This window comes from Humulus lupulus, chromosome 8 (genome assembly GCF_963169125.1).
Source record: "Humulus lupulus chromosome 8, drHumLupu1.1, whole genome shotgun sequence".
Lineage (NCBI taxonomy): Eukaryota > Viridiplantae > Streptophyta > Magnoliopsida > Rosales > Cannabaceae > Humulus > Humulus lupulus.
This window is the reverse complement of record NC_084800.1, coordinates 54,929,253-54,944,515: the sequence shown is the minus strand read 5'-3', so window position 1 is coordinate 54,944,515 and position 15,263 is coordinate 54,929,253. Positions and strand designations below refer to the sequence as shown.

At 27.4% G+C, this 15,263-nt stretch overlaps 1 protein-coding gene across 1 annotated transcript; it reads left to right on the top strand.

Moving 5' to 3' along the window:
* The first annotated feature begins 5,940 nt into the window (after nt 1-5,940).
* On the top strand, nt 5,941-8,065 carry LOC133797297 (RING-box protein 1a). Its single transcript, XM_062235157.1, has 5 exons — nt 5,941-6,141; nt 6,241-6,291; nt 6,435-6,494; nt 7,593-7,664; nt 7,784-8,065. The coding sequence occupies exons 1-5, from the start codon at nt 6,012-6,014 to the stop codon at nt 7,819-7,821; spliced, it is 351 nt and encodes a 116-aa protein (XP_062091141.1). The 5' UTR covers nt 5,941-6,011; the 3' UTR covers nt 7,822-8,065.
* The last annotated feature ends 7,198 nt before the right edge of the window (nt 8,066-15,263 follow it).

The window sequence follows — 15,263 nt, the reverse complement described above, 5'->3', positions numbered from 1 at the left end:
TCCCGAATTTAACTCACACAATCTCCTGAGTATCCGATTATTCAGGAGAGAATATATGTAACGATCTTATGTAATCCCCCTTGAGCCTATAAATAGAAAAAGAGAGCTCAAGGAAGGGACTTTTTTTTTGGGCTTTGGAATTATTGAAGATTAGAGTAATTCTCCTTGGAATATTGTATTGTTCTTCAGAGGTTAGTGAAACTCATTGAACCCTTGTTCTTTGATCACTCCTTTGATTCTTATATCAATAACAGTCTAAGTGGACGTAGGTCATTACCAAATCATGGGGTCGAACCACTATAAAATATCGTGTTCTTATTACTTTTTGTCATTGGATTCTTCTCAACATATTCATTCACATCAAGCATATTCCGACTCCGTGTCAGTTGACCAAAATCTGGGTCAACAATATGCTTCGATGTAAATCAATGCAATTAATAGAGAAAGTGCATAACTTTTCACTCGGGTGTCCGTTTGAGGTGATTTTTTTTAATTTTGGTATTTTCTTGAGATTTACACATCTGGGATGTGTACACAAACATTTGGAAAGTTGAAAGTTTGAAAACATACCCAACTTTGAAAATATAAGGGTATTGTTTTGAACTTTGGTGTGTTTTCAAGCTTTCAACTTCCCAAATATGTGTGTACACATCTTAGATATGTAGATCTCACGCAAATACCCAAATTAAAAAAAAACGGACACCCGAGTGAAAAATTATGCACTTTCTATGAATTGCTTCGAGGTGTGTCGAGGCCTATCGAGGTGGCATCGAGGTGTATCGAGGCATATGGTTTTTTTCATGAAAATCATGATTTTTAAGATATACCTCGATAGATCTTGATGTACCTTGATGGGCCCTTAAAAATCATGATTTCCATGAAAAAAACCACTTGCCTCGATAGGTCTCGACAGACCTCGATAGGCATCGACATGCCTCCATGCAAATCAATGCAATTAATAGAAAGCGCGTAACTTTTCACTCGGGTGTCCATTTGAGGTGATTTTTTTTTAATTTGGGTATTTTCTTGAGATCTACACGTCTGGGATGTGTACACACACATTTGGGAAGTTGAAAGTTTGAAAACATATCCAACTTTGAAAATATAAGTGTATTGTTTTGAACTTTGGTGTGTTTTCAAGCTTTCAACTTCCCAAATGTGTGTGAACACATTCCAAACGTGTAGATCTCAAGAAAATACCAAAATTAAAAAAAATCACCTCAAACAGACACCCGAGTGAAAAGTTATGCACTTTCTATTAATTTCATTGATTTGCATCGAGGCATGTCGAGGCCTATCGAGGCAAGTGGTTTTTTTCTTGAAAATCATGATTTTTAATGGCCCATCGAACTGGGCATCGAGGCACATCGAGGTCTATCGATGTATATCTAAAAGATCATGATTTTTCGTGAAAAAAAAAACTTATGTCTCTACACACCTCGATGCCACCTAGATAGGCCTTGACAGGTCTCGATGCAACTCGATGCAATCCATAGCAAGTGCATAATTTTTCATTCGGACGTTCGTCTGAGGTGATTTTTTTTTTAATTTGGGTATTTTCTTGAAATCTACAGATGTAAGATGTGTACATACACATTTGGGAAGTTTAAAGCTTGAAAATAAACCAAATTTCAAAACAATACCCTTATATTTTCAAAATTGGGTATGTTTTCAAACTTTCAACTTCTCAAATGTGTGTGTACACATCTTAGACGTGTAGATCTTTAAAAAAATGTCTATTTTATGTATAATATTATTTACTTATTTAAAATTTATATAACAATGACACAAATTTAATAAAAATAATTAATAAATTCTATAAATAAAACTAAGCAAATGGGCATTGCACCTTGCTTGTATCTAGCATATATATTTCTTTTATATAAAGTGTGTAGATAACAGAAATGAAATTATTAGTTTTAACAGTTTCTTTTGTTAACTTTAACATAATATTTTAAATATATAACGAAATATACTTTTAAAAATAAATATTTATTAATTCTATTAATATAAATTCATATATTATAAAATATCATTATATATTTATTAATTATATTAATATAAATTCAAATGTTATAAAATATCATTATTATTATAATAATATGTAATACAAATATTTAATAATTATATCAATCTAAATTCAAATATTATAAAATATTATTATTATAATAATATATAGCATATAATATATAATCCTAAATTTTATAAAATTTTGCTAGAATAAATATTTAATAATTATATTAATATAAATTAACATGTTATAAAATATTATTATTACAATAATATATAATACATAATAAATACATTATATATAAGTGTTTATGTGTACAAATAGTATGCTATGTAACTAAATAAGAAATTAGAATAACATTTATATTCTATCAATAATAAAAAAGTTTCTTATTTAATTATTGATGTGTGATTTGAATAACATCATGAAAGTTTTGTACCTTAAATATGGTAGTTTGTGATCTAAAATGTTATCATATTATTTTAAAAAAAAATCATAAACAATGTTTTAGTTTAATTTTCTTTTAATATGTTTATGTCATTATTTTATATATAATATTATTTATTTATTTAAAATTTATATGACAATTAAAAGAACTTAGTACAAATAATTTATAAATTTTATAAATAAAACTAAGCAAAAGTGAATAATCTAGTATATATATGTAAATATATATGTCTTTTATATAAAAAGTGTGTAAATAACAAAAAAAGCTTGGTTTTAACGGTTTGTTTTGTTAACCTTAACGGAATATTCTAAATATTTAATGGAATATACATTTAAAACTAATTAACAAATAGATATTTATTAATGATATTAATATAAATTCAAATTCAAATATTATAAAATATCATTATTGAAATAATAAATGACACAAGATTATACATTTAATAATTATATTAATATAAATTTAAATGTTATGAAATATTATTATGATAATAATATATAATCATAATTTTTTAATATGAATTCAAATATTATAAAATTTTATTATTATAATAATATTTAATACAATACTAGATATTTAATACTTATATTAATATAAATTTAAATATTATAAAATATCATTATAATAATCATATATAATACATAATCTTTATTTTTATTAAAAATATAATCATTTATGTTTAAAAAGTTATCTTATTATATATATATATATTTTTAAATAATAAATAATGTTGCTTTAATTATTTATTTAATATATTTATGTCATTTTTTTTATATATAATATTGTTTATTTATTTAAAATTTATATGATAAAAATATAAATTTAATAAAAAAATTAATAAATTTTATAAATAAAATTAAGTAAATGTGGACGTTGCTTTTCTCTTGCTATGTATGATATATCCATATACCAATGGGAACTACCTTCATCCATGAATAAGTTATTGGCCAACATGAATAAGTTATGAGACTTTTTCATATTTATGGGGTTTTTAAAGTTGTTTTACAAAAATATGGACATTTAATTTTCTATATTTTATAGCTATTTGATTTAAAAGTTTATATTTATGAGATTTTTTTTTCTTATAATTTGAAAAAATATATAATTATGCTACATTTTTTTTTATCATAGTTATGTTTTCTTTGATTTTAAAGTTATTTTATTTTATTTTTTTCCTTACTAATTTTTCTTTCTTTTTTTCATTTTTTCCTACCTATTTTTTCTTTTTTCTTTCCATTTTTCTTTCCATTTTTCTTATTCTTCTTCTTCTTCTTCTTCTTCTTCTTTTTTTCATTTATCTATTTTTTCTTTAATTTGTATTGTTTTGTTCATATTTTTTTCGTTTTCTTTTTTTTTTTCCTTCTATTTTTTTTTTCATTTTTGTATCTATTCCTTTCTCCTTTCTCATATCTTTTTTTTTTCTTTCTTTTTTCCTTCTTCCATTTTTTTCATTTTTTCCTTCATCTTTTTTTTTCTTTCCATTATTATTCTTCTTCTTCTTTTCATTTTTATTAATTCATCTATTTTTTTTCTTTAGTTTATTATTTTTTTAGTTTTATTTCCTCTGGTTTTTTTTCCTTCTTTTTTCTTCAATTTTTCCTTCCATTTTATCTTTTTTTTTTGTACTTATTCTTTTCTCCTTGCATTATCTTTTTTTTTTCACACATATATTTTAACATTACATAATTATTTTACTATTTATTATTTTTTATTATATAATTGTTTTGTATAGTTTTTTCCACTTTATGTAAACAAAATCAAATCAGTTTTTTTTCAGCATTTTCTTTTTAGTGTGACCCTTATAGGAACATCCAAATTTGGAAAGAAAAACAATAAAAATATGAAAACGCGAATGGGTAACTAGTTATCCTAGTGGGAATATCCAAATGTGGAATATATATATATTAATATATATATAACTTGAATGAGTAACCAATTACCCTGATGGGAACATTCAAATTTGAAGAAAAAAAATCTGATAAAAATGTAAGTGGGCAAATAGTTACCCTAGTGGGAACATTCAAATTTGGAAGAAAAAAATTAGACATAAAAACTTGAATGTGTAACTAGTAACCCTAATAGGAATATCCAAATTTGGAAAGAAAAAAATAGCTATAAAAAACATGAATGGGTAACCAGTTACCTTGATGTAAACATTCAAATTTGAAAGAAAAAAATCTAATACGAAAACGTTAATGGGTACCTGGTTATCCTAATGGGAACATCCAAATTTGAAAAAAATATCATATATGAAAATGTGATTGCTATTAGTTACTTAACCCAGACAAGGAAACAAATAGTAATGATCTTTAAAAAAATGTAAAAAAAAAAAAAGTTAGAACAAAAAAATTGATTTTATTTTATTTATGTATAGTAAAAAAAATAAGTACAATAATAAAAATGATAATAAATAATAAAATATTTTGAATTGAATGGGAGGCGACTTAATAATAAGTTTTCTCTAAAAAAGTTCGACAAAGAAGAAGGAGAAATAAAACTTCAATGAGAAGATTAGTTGAAGAGATAAAAACTAAAATTAGTAAAGTGATAATGTATATGTGATTTTAAATTGTAATATTAAATTATGAAAAATAAACATTAAACAATATAAAAACAATAAAATAGATTAAGTTCTCTTTTTAAAATACTAAGTTATTGTATAATAAAACTAATATAAAAATAATCAAATGAAAAACACTTAAATAACTAAGGTGCTGTTTGGTAACCATTAAAAAAAACAGTTTTTTATTTAATTAATTAAAAATTTGATAATTAAACATAAAATCGCGTTTGGTAACTCTATTTATATTTTTTATTTTTTTAAATTTTAAACAAAATTTATTAAATTTTGAAAATAGAAATTTTTCACTTTCAAAATTTTTTTAAACAGTTTTCATTTTTTCCTCCTCTTCTTCAAATTAACACATCACATTGTTAAACAAAAAATAAAAATAAAAGTTATCAAACACGTTTATTATTTTTTGTTTTTAAAAACAAAAAACAAAAATAGTTACCAAACATATTTGTATTTTTTAAAAATAAAAAAACAGAAATAAAATAATATTTCTATTTTTGTGTTTAAAAAATTTAAAAACAAAAATTTTACCAAACGGACCCTAAAATAATTTCATAATTTAAATAAACTTAATTAAGAGTAAAATTATGACATAAACTAATTCTTGTACAAAAACATGGGGAACTATATCCATAAAATTAATTTTTTTAAATAAAAGCCATAAAATAAGTTCTTTTGGAAAAAACCATATATTTGTAAACTTGTTAAAAAACCCCATAAAAGATGTTTTACCCAGAAGTAATGGGCCTCTCTGCTATATCTTCTCGGCTCTTATTAAGAGAGCCCAATAAGTCCAACTTTATTAACGGACGGCCCATTCTATACTACAGTGATCCAGAAGACAGTGGGCCTCAGTAGCCTATGACAGGTGGAAGAAGAATTATTAACTATTTTATTAGAGAATAAACTCTGCTGACTCTTTCAACCCCAATACAAATTCAGTTCTTTTTCGTAGAGAAGCAGAAGCGTACCAAGCTATGGCTACTCTAGATACTGATGTTCCCATGGTTCCCGCCGGCGAACCTTCGAGCAGTGCCGGCCCTTCCAGCAGGAAGCCAAAGCGATTCGAGATCAAGAAATGGAACGCCGTTGCCCTCTGGGCATGGGGTAATTTCTCTAAACCCTAACCCTACATTCTTCTCCGATTTATTATAAATTATTCATTTTAGGGTTTTGAATTCTATGTGATTTTTTTCTTTGATGCAGATATCGTGGTTGATAACTGCGCGATCTGCAGGAACCATATCATGGATCTTTGTGAGTTTGTCATTTTCGATTTGGTTTTCTTTTCTTTCTGATTTTGAAACTTAAATATTTCTTTTTGTTAGTTTGGGCGAACTCTCTCTCTCTCTCTCTCTTTAGTTTTCTTTTATAATTTTGTTTACTTATTGGACTTACAGGTATCGAGTGCCAAGCGAACCAGGCTAGCGCCACTAGCGAGGAGTGTACGGTCGCTTGGGGTATGTTTGTATAGGTCTATGCATTTTGTCTGTTATTTTCATCTGGCTACAATTATTATTTGTTTAGGATTGAGTTTTTGGGCTAATCTCGAAATGGGGTTTATGGTATTTAACAGAAAGAAAAGGGTTATTATTCCATTCTGTTTTAATTTAATAGTATGGCATTGCTCTATTTTCTATGTTTATATTACGTTTCAATGTAATGGAGTGAGTTTTGGTTTTGATGTTGTGAAGTTCATTGAAGTGGTTTGTGAATGTTTGTGAGCGACATAGTTTGTTGGTTCATGGTTGTATGTATGAACTCAGGCCCTTTTTCAACCTTTTGTGATTTGTGTTATTACGTATTCCTGCGTTGTAAATGTGTTTGTTTTTTCTTTAATTAAGTTGCTGTTTTAGTCTTTTAGATGATACCAGGCACGAGTAATAGTTACTTTTGTATTTTGCTTTATAGGGTAGTTAAACTTTTCCTTGTGAAGTTGGATAATTTCTCTATAATTATATTACTCGCTATTGAAAAGAAAATATATAATTTTGCAAGATTTAGTAGCTTGTATCCTCATACATTGAAACCAATACTTAATGGTTGATTAAATTCTCACTTGTCATTCATTGACTTGCTGCTTGAAGCTCCATACTTGCCTCTCTGCATAATGTTTGCTATTGGGTATATTAGGTATCATTAGGTGCCAATTGACTTAACTCCATTTGCACTATTCTATACTATTTTGTTTGTGAATCAAGATGCTGTTTAAACTGTTGTAATTTTATACATTCATCTTATGCGACGTATCCTTTGCTTGAAACTGATTAATGGATCTTTGCATATTTAACCTCAGACGTTCCTTATGGTTATCCCTGTTTGTGTATTTATTTATTTTTTAGTTATAGTAGTGTGGAAGTGCCACATGAGGCTAAGGGGTCTAAGCTCGAACCCAAGCTGGGACTAACGTGACGATATCCGTTTCTTATCATATATAAATGTGGGCGTGTGTGTTTGTTGTTTGTGTGTGTGAAGTAATGTGAAATTGTTTGTATTGTGCGTGGTTGCGTAGATAAGGATTCTTTAATTTAACATCTTTGTTCGTTCTATCTCTGTAGGGGTTTGCAACCATGCTTTTCACTTTCATTGCATTAGCCGTTGGCTCAAGACCCGTCAAGTTTGTCCACTAGGTATGTTTTATGCTCCGTTCCCTATTTTGTACAACTCTAATCTTGCTTTACTTTTTGCTGTTTTTTCATCATGTCCACATTAACTTGTTTACCTATTGCGCTTGTATTGTTCAACACAGATAACAGCGAATGGGAGTTTCAGAAGTATGGTCACTAGAAGCTTCACGTGGTTCTCTTTTTCACACTAGTGTCAAGGAGGATTATAATTCACTGTGCTCTACTTCTACCAGATTTCTATTTTCGGCTGGATTATTTTTATTAGCCCCCGTCTCTGTTATCGGCTGGATTGGTTTTATTTTTGAAAGCATTAGCTGTGTTTGAAATCAGTTGTGCATACATCACCCACAAAATACAGACTACCTTGTTTTGTTATGACCATTAAGCGGAACTTATTTTCTTGAGTTGGTACCTTGTGTTCATAGTTAGCTTTGTTGATTCAGCTATTTCATATTTTATATATATTTGGGATAATATATTGCATACGCTTGGGTGGGTCTATCAATTGCCTTGTTCTTTTCGTCCCTTATAAAACAATACATTAATATGAAACACCAACTTAATTTTAAAAATCTTTTAAATAAAACCACATTATATAATTTTGTATACCGAATGGTTATAATTTATCAATTCAAATTGAATAAAAAATTCTGGTTCCACAACTGTTTTATGGAGTTCCTATTGCCTAAGTTATAATTTTTTTTTTCCTCAAAAAAAAAAAAGTTATAATTTAAGAGTTGAGTTAACATGCCAGTTTGTTATAAAAGTTAGATATCAGCTTATTGCATAAGCTAGAAGCTAAAACTATCAAACTAGCTTATTCTATAATAGATTTGTTTTTTTATCTAAATATATTTACTTATTTATTATGTATTAATTTAAATTAAAATATTTAAAATAAATTAATATGATGATAACATAAACAACAATTAAATCTTAAATATTTTTATTTTGTTCGAAAAATATTTTTATAATTTTATATTTATTAAATATTTTATTTTAGTAATTTTTTATTGACAAATCACATTAATATAGAAATTACTTTTTAAAAAATGTTTATTAATATAAATTTGATTATATACTATAATATTATTTTTGCATCTCATATTATTTTCAATTTATATTTATCAAACACATATTAATTTAATGTTTTAGAAAAAAAAAAAGGAAATAATTAAAAATATAAAAAATGAGAGTTTTTCATAGTTTAAATTTGTATATTTGTGATTATCTCATGATGATATTATTATACTATGATTATTATAATTAAAATTTTAGCTACACAAACTAGTTATAATATATATACTATTATATGTGTATATTATATAATATAACATTTTTGTTGATGATCATTTTATTGGTGTCTTATCGAAAATATATTTTAATTTTAACATGTTTAAATAAATACAATATTTATATTAAAATCTATTTAGTATGTGTGAATTTATTTTAATAAAATAAAATAAATATGAAATTTATTTTGGTCTTTAAATATTTAATAGTATTTTAATCATGTAGTTTACAAAATACTCTGTTATAGCTTTTCCAACTCACAACACTATAAAATCTATAATTTACCAAACACTTAACAATTTTTTCCTATATCAAAGCTATAGTTGTTTTTCCTTACAACACAGCTACAACTGTTTTTTCTCATAGCACAACTGTGCCATACTAGCCCTATATATATTGGAGTGGGTTCATCTATAATATTGGAGCTAAAAACGCCAGCAGTATATAATCATTTTCAAAATCCCACGTGGCTCCTCATTAAATTGCCACCTATTTTTATTTTCGAGAAACAAAAATGCATTTCTCTCTATTTCTCTATTTGAAGCAAAAGCATGATTATTTTTCCATTAGATTCATTCACTTGTTAAAAAGTGAAATTCACCTATCAATCTACTCTACAAAGTGTTAAACCCAAAATTGGATATGGCGATGTGGCATTTGAAGAGGACACGAGGCAGTAAACGACATCGAATTCTGAGAATTGCTCGAGATAAGACAGTTGCTCGAGTAGACTTCACCAGTATAAAGAACAACAGTCTGATTTGCCCAAGTGTGCTGCTTGAAGAGAAAGAAGCTGGTAACATCCCATGGAGCTGCTCGAGCGGGGACCTGCTCGATGAACAACTCAGCAGCCTTCCATGCGTCACGTGTCGCCTCTGCATTGGTTGCGTCAGTCAAGAGTCAATTGCCTTTTTTATGCTCATCTAAGCCTCCTTAAGCCCATTAGCCCATTAGCCCCTTATTTACTACACCTCCATGCAAAGAAAAAAGGCAAAAAAATTGCTATGATAATAATCTAAATATTAATATTAATAATAAATTTTGGTTTTAAATAATCATATTTTATTATTTATTTCCAAACCCAAATTTAATTTCAACATTTTTTTAGAATCTATAAATAAGAGCTCCTTTTGTTCGTTTGATACATAATTTTTAGGTAGCAAAACTGTATCAAATTTCAATCTCACTTCTCATCTTTTCTCTCTATAATTTTTATGAGAATGTGTAGCATAATAGGCTAACTTTCTTAAGAAGGTTAGAGATGATCCTATATGCACTATGACTTTATTTGATATTATTTATTCACCATGTACTTCAAGTTTATATATTTGAGTGATTTATTTTCTTTCATCTTTTTTTCTTCATCTTATTATCTTTATTTATATTTACTAACAGTATATAGATCTTGCCAAGCTCTTTCTATGTATTATCAAATTAGTAAAATTAATATTGACAATATTTTCATTATTTTTCCATCTCACTCAATATATTTATTTTTGGTAAATCTAATATAAAATTAGTCATACTGTTTTTATGTATTTTACAAATAATAAAACTAATATTTGTGTTAAGTTTTATGTCCAATATTTTATTGCAATATTGCCAATGGTATAGTGTCATTTTTTTATTTCTTATAAGACTTATCCCATCTTTCCATGGAAAATAATATAAAAGAATATTAATTACTTAAATACTTTTTTTGTGAAATATATTTGTGCTTCAATGTTAAATAAAATGAATAGTTGGAATGTGAACTTTTCATTTGTATATTTTTTGTGAATCAAATATTCAAATAAATAAGTATGCATATATGTGACTCTTGCTCTTTCTTACTTGTTACATTTTGTTACATCACATATTTTTCTTCTTTTTATTTGTAGTTCTTAAATCTCAAAAACTACAAAAATATCACTTGTTCTAATTTTTTCATATTTTTTTTATCTTTTAACTCATTTTATTGTTAACTTTGTTCTTTATATTTTTGTGGAATCGACTCTCCAATCTATACTATTACCATTGCTAGTGAAAGTCTCGTATGAGCTGTAAACAAAATTAAAAAATATAATAAGTTAATTATATTATATTTTTTTTTATAATAAGACAAGGGTACATGGCTCTTATTTTAAATAGTTTGACTGAAATAAGGTGTAGGGTTGATTTTGGTATATTTTATTAAGTAGAAGGTTATCATTTGAGCTATTTTAAACAGTGTCAAGTCTGGAACTTAACTAGGGGACTAAAATTGTATTTTTCCTTTAATTTTTATTTTTCATGATTTAAATTACATAAATAAAACAATTACCTAAATAGTTTTTTTTGCCACATTTTAGTTGAAAGACAAAAAGAGAGAAAAAAGATTACTGAATAATAAAAGAGTTTATATATTTTAAGATCATGTGTTTTGCTTCATTATCTGTTTGGACCCAGTGTTTTGACAAATTATTTTTCGGACCATGTATTTTGTAAAATGGTTCAAATAGGCCCATAAACCTGATTTTGATGAACAAAAAATTGAATATAACAACACAGTTCTTAGGTAGAATGAATGCATTTTTGTTCTGAATTGTTAGTTTGATGAATTATTTGTGATTTTAGTTCAAAAAACTTTGATCAAAATCAGGTTTAGGGGTCTATTTGAACTATTTTAGAAAACATAGGGTTTAAAAAGTAATTTGTCAAAACACAGGGTCCAAACAGGTAATGAGGCAAAACACATGGACTAAAAATGCATAAACCCATAATAAAATGACTAGATTATTTTTCACTCGGTTCAAATTTTAATGAGGTTCAAGACTCAATTTTACTTACAAATACCTTGTAGAATTACATAATGAGATTACTGAGTTTTCTACGAAAGTTTAATCAAGATTACTGAATAATAAAATGACCAGAAGAATTTTTAACTTGGTTCAAATTTTAATGAGGTTCAAGACTCAATTTTATTTATGAATACCTTGAAGAATTACATAATGAGATTACTGAGTTTTGAGTTAGCAGAATAATAGTATACTTTGAGTTTTCTCGAAAGTTCAATCTAAGTTTACAAATCAGCAAAGTAATAATATATTTATTGATTTGTGTATACATTGTTCATCTTGACTCTGTTATTTATATAATAGTTTTTACAAATGAAATCCCTAAAATTTAGAATAGTTACCCAATTTGTTATACTTTGATATCTTATGGTGTGGTCAACTAATGGTGCCAATTAAGGATATAATGTAATTTGTACAATTTGATGTATGTGTTATACATATTTTAATTAAAAATATAATAGGTGAGAGCCGATAATTAAGCCTTATTTGCATAGTGAGTCCTTAAACTATACATATTTTGGTAAATTGGTCTTCCAACTTTATTTTTTGGCAAATTAGTCCCCAACTTTGATTTTCTAGGCACCATTACTAACCCACCGTTAATTCACCATTTTTCTGTTTGTTTAGGGACCGATTTGCAATAAAAAAAATTTGGGATCCAACTTGCTAAAATAGGACATGACCCAATTTTTGTTGTACCGGTACGACTACTAGCAAGCCCAGATGGGCCTAGGGTGGGCTGATGCCCGCCGCACTAAATTTTTATTTTATTTTTATAATTTAGTCATTTTATGTCAATTTTGACATTTATACCATCTAAACTTTACAATTTCGTACTTTTTATGTACATTTTACAATTTAATACTTTTTATTTATATTTTGATATTTATGCACCCTCGAAATATTTTTAAAAATTTTCACCCCCAGTGAACAAAATTTTTGAGTTCACCATTGGGTACATCTTCAGTTTCACACACGTAGTTAAGTCATGATCTAATTTTTTTACATAATAGGTTTCATTGTAGTTACGATAACCATCATGTACGTTTTTCATAAATTCTTGATAATTTAGTGTGCTAAAAATATGTTTGATTTTTTTTTTTTTGCTTGTGTGGTAGTTCAAAACATTAGGAATTCTGTTTTTTATACGCATCTTTTACTAAATAAGCATGCATTTTTTATTTTCATTTAATACAAAATTACCCATTTGTATAAATTTGTTTGTACACTCCTTTATTTTATTTATATTAAAAAATAAAAAATAATTTGATATATACTTCTTAATATTTGTTGTACCCATATGACACGCCCAGTTTCACATATATGGATAAGTCATGACCCAATTTTTCACATCACAATGTTCGTTGTGGCTACGAAAATCCATTAGACGTTTTCAGGAAATTATGATAATTTGGTGTGTCGAAAACAAAATTCCTGATATTCCAAAATACCACGCAACAAAAAAAAATCAACCATTTTTTCAGCATACTTAATTATTTAGAATTTTTCGAAAATGTACAAGAGAGCTGCCAACGAATACTGTCATGTAAAAAAATTGGGTCATGAATTATTTTTGTAAGTTGGTTCCCAAACTTTTTTGGTTGCAAATTGGTCCCTAAACTAACAAAATAATTGTGAATTAACGGTGGGGGACTAACGGTGCCAAAAAATCAAAATTGGGGGACCAATTTGCCGAAACAAAAGTTTTGAGACCAATTTGCCCAAACGTGTATAGTTTAAGGACCTGCGACGAAAATAAGCCTATAATTAATTGCACTAATTAATATCAAAGTGGTATTGGGCACCATAGTGACCCATAATAGTGCTTAATCAATCATTAATCTCTGACCTCAGCCTAAGACATATTGATTAGGTTTTCATCTCCTTTAAACATCTTCTTCCCATAATAAGAGTTGTTTGAGATTCTACTTCAAGTAGTGCTCCATTCCATTTCCTCGAGCACTACACCACACCACACCACAAATTTTGGTTTAGAATCTTTCGCGGTGCGGTTGCGGTTTGCATATTTACCAAATCACGCGATTTGCGGTTTTAAATTTTATAAATGCGGTTCAAACTGCACCGCACCGCATCTTTATATATATTAATTTTTATATATATATATATTTTGTCAATTTTACTACATCTAAACTTAATGATAGTATAATATACACAATACATAGAAAAATTATTATGTTTCATAAGATGCTAACACATATTCTACTTCAACCTAAATATATTCCTCCTTAAACAAAATTTTTACTTCTATATCACATTTTAACTTTGTTGTATATTTATTGTTTTGTTAAACACATTTTAGTTATGAGTTTTATTTCTTTATCAATTATAATATTTAATTGTTAAATTATTTTGCGATAGATATGAACCGCTCTTACCGCACTGTATTTTTGAGGTGCGGTTTATGTGGTTTGAGTTCTATGCAGTGTGGTTTGAAAAATTATTCAGATTGCACATGCGGTGCAATCCAACAAATCAGCAAAAATTCACAACGCCCGCAACCCGAACACCAATGACTCTCGGTCCTCTGAGTGCTAACCATAAAATTTGCCCAAGGTTGTTCCCAGTGAGCTCGAGCACTTGCTTGTGTTATGAGTAACCCACGTGTGACTCCTAAAAAATATTGCATAATAATTTTTAAACTCCGTTTTTTTTAAACAAACCCAAAAACAGAAGAAGTAAAATACATATACAAGACAGAGTATGTTAATATGCACCATTTAGAGAAAATAACTATGAGTATTTGTAACTATGAATTATCCCGACACTATTGTAACTCTTTCGAAAAACTAAACAAAAACAAATAAAAATGTATGACAAAATTTAAAGTTTTGTTTCCTTTTCTTTCGTACTTTTTAAATTGCTAGGTTAAAGACTTCATGACAAGTGTATCTTTGTCAATCAAGAAGGGTCATACACGATTAAAAAAAGAAAAAGGAAAAAAAAAATCACATACTAAAGCATTTTCCGAAATAATATTCATCAATCTTCCCAAACCCTGATGGACCAAGGAGTTCCTATCATATCATATCATATCAAATCAAATGAACCAAATAAGCTAAGGCTAAACACACCATAACGAGAAATCATCAGCTCAATCAAATTAACTTCTTATAAAGCCTAAAACCAAAGACGCAACGTAAACGTCATTAGTTCCACCTATAACCTTAGAAAGATAACACTATGACACCATCAATTTTCACTTAGTTGCTCCATTACCGAAGAGTTAGCATGAAGTTTTTTCAAGATCCTCTTAACATAAAAGACAATCGCCTAAACATGGAATACCACGAGAGAGGGAAAATTAAGTCCAGCAACCACTCAATCATAACATGACTATCCTCATACTTATAATGCCAAATTAGAAGAACCAGAAGAGAGAAGACTCCCATAGTGGAATGGAATGCTGTGGATAGCCTGGTGGTGACCACTTCTCAATCTCAAAAGGAATTAATCTTAGCACCACCCAGATCCC

Bases quoted from the DNA above. Each gene is read 5' to 3' on its own strand.
- LOC133797297 (XM_062235157.1), top strand. From the start codon at position 6,012: ATGGCTACTCTAGATACTGATGTTCCCATGGTTCCCGCCGGCGAACCT. The intron at 6,142-6,240 runs GTAATTTCTCTA...TCTTTGATGCAG, and splicing joins CGTTGCCCTCTGGGCATGGG to ATATCGTGGTTGATAACTGC. The intron at 6,292-6,434 runs GTGAGTTTGTCA...TTGGACTTACAG, and splicing joins GAACCATATCATGGATCTTT to GTATCGAGTGCCAAGCGAAC.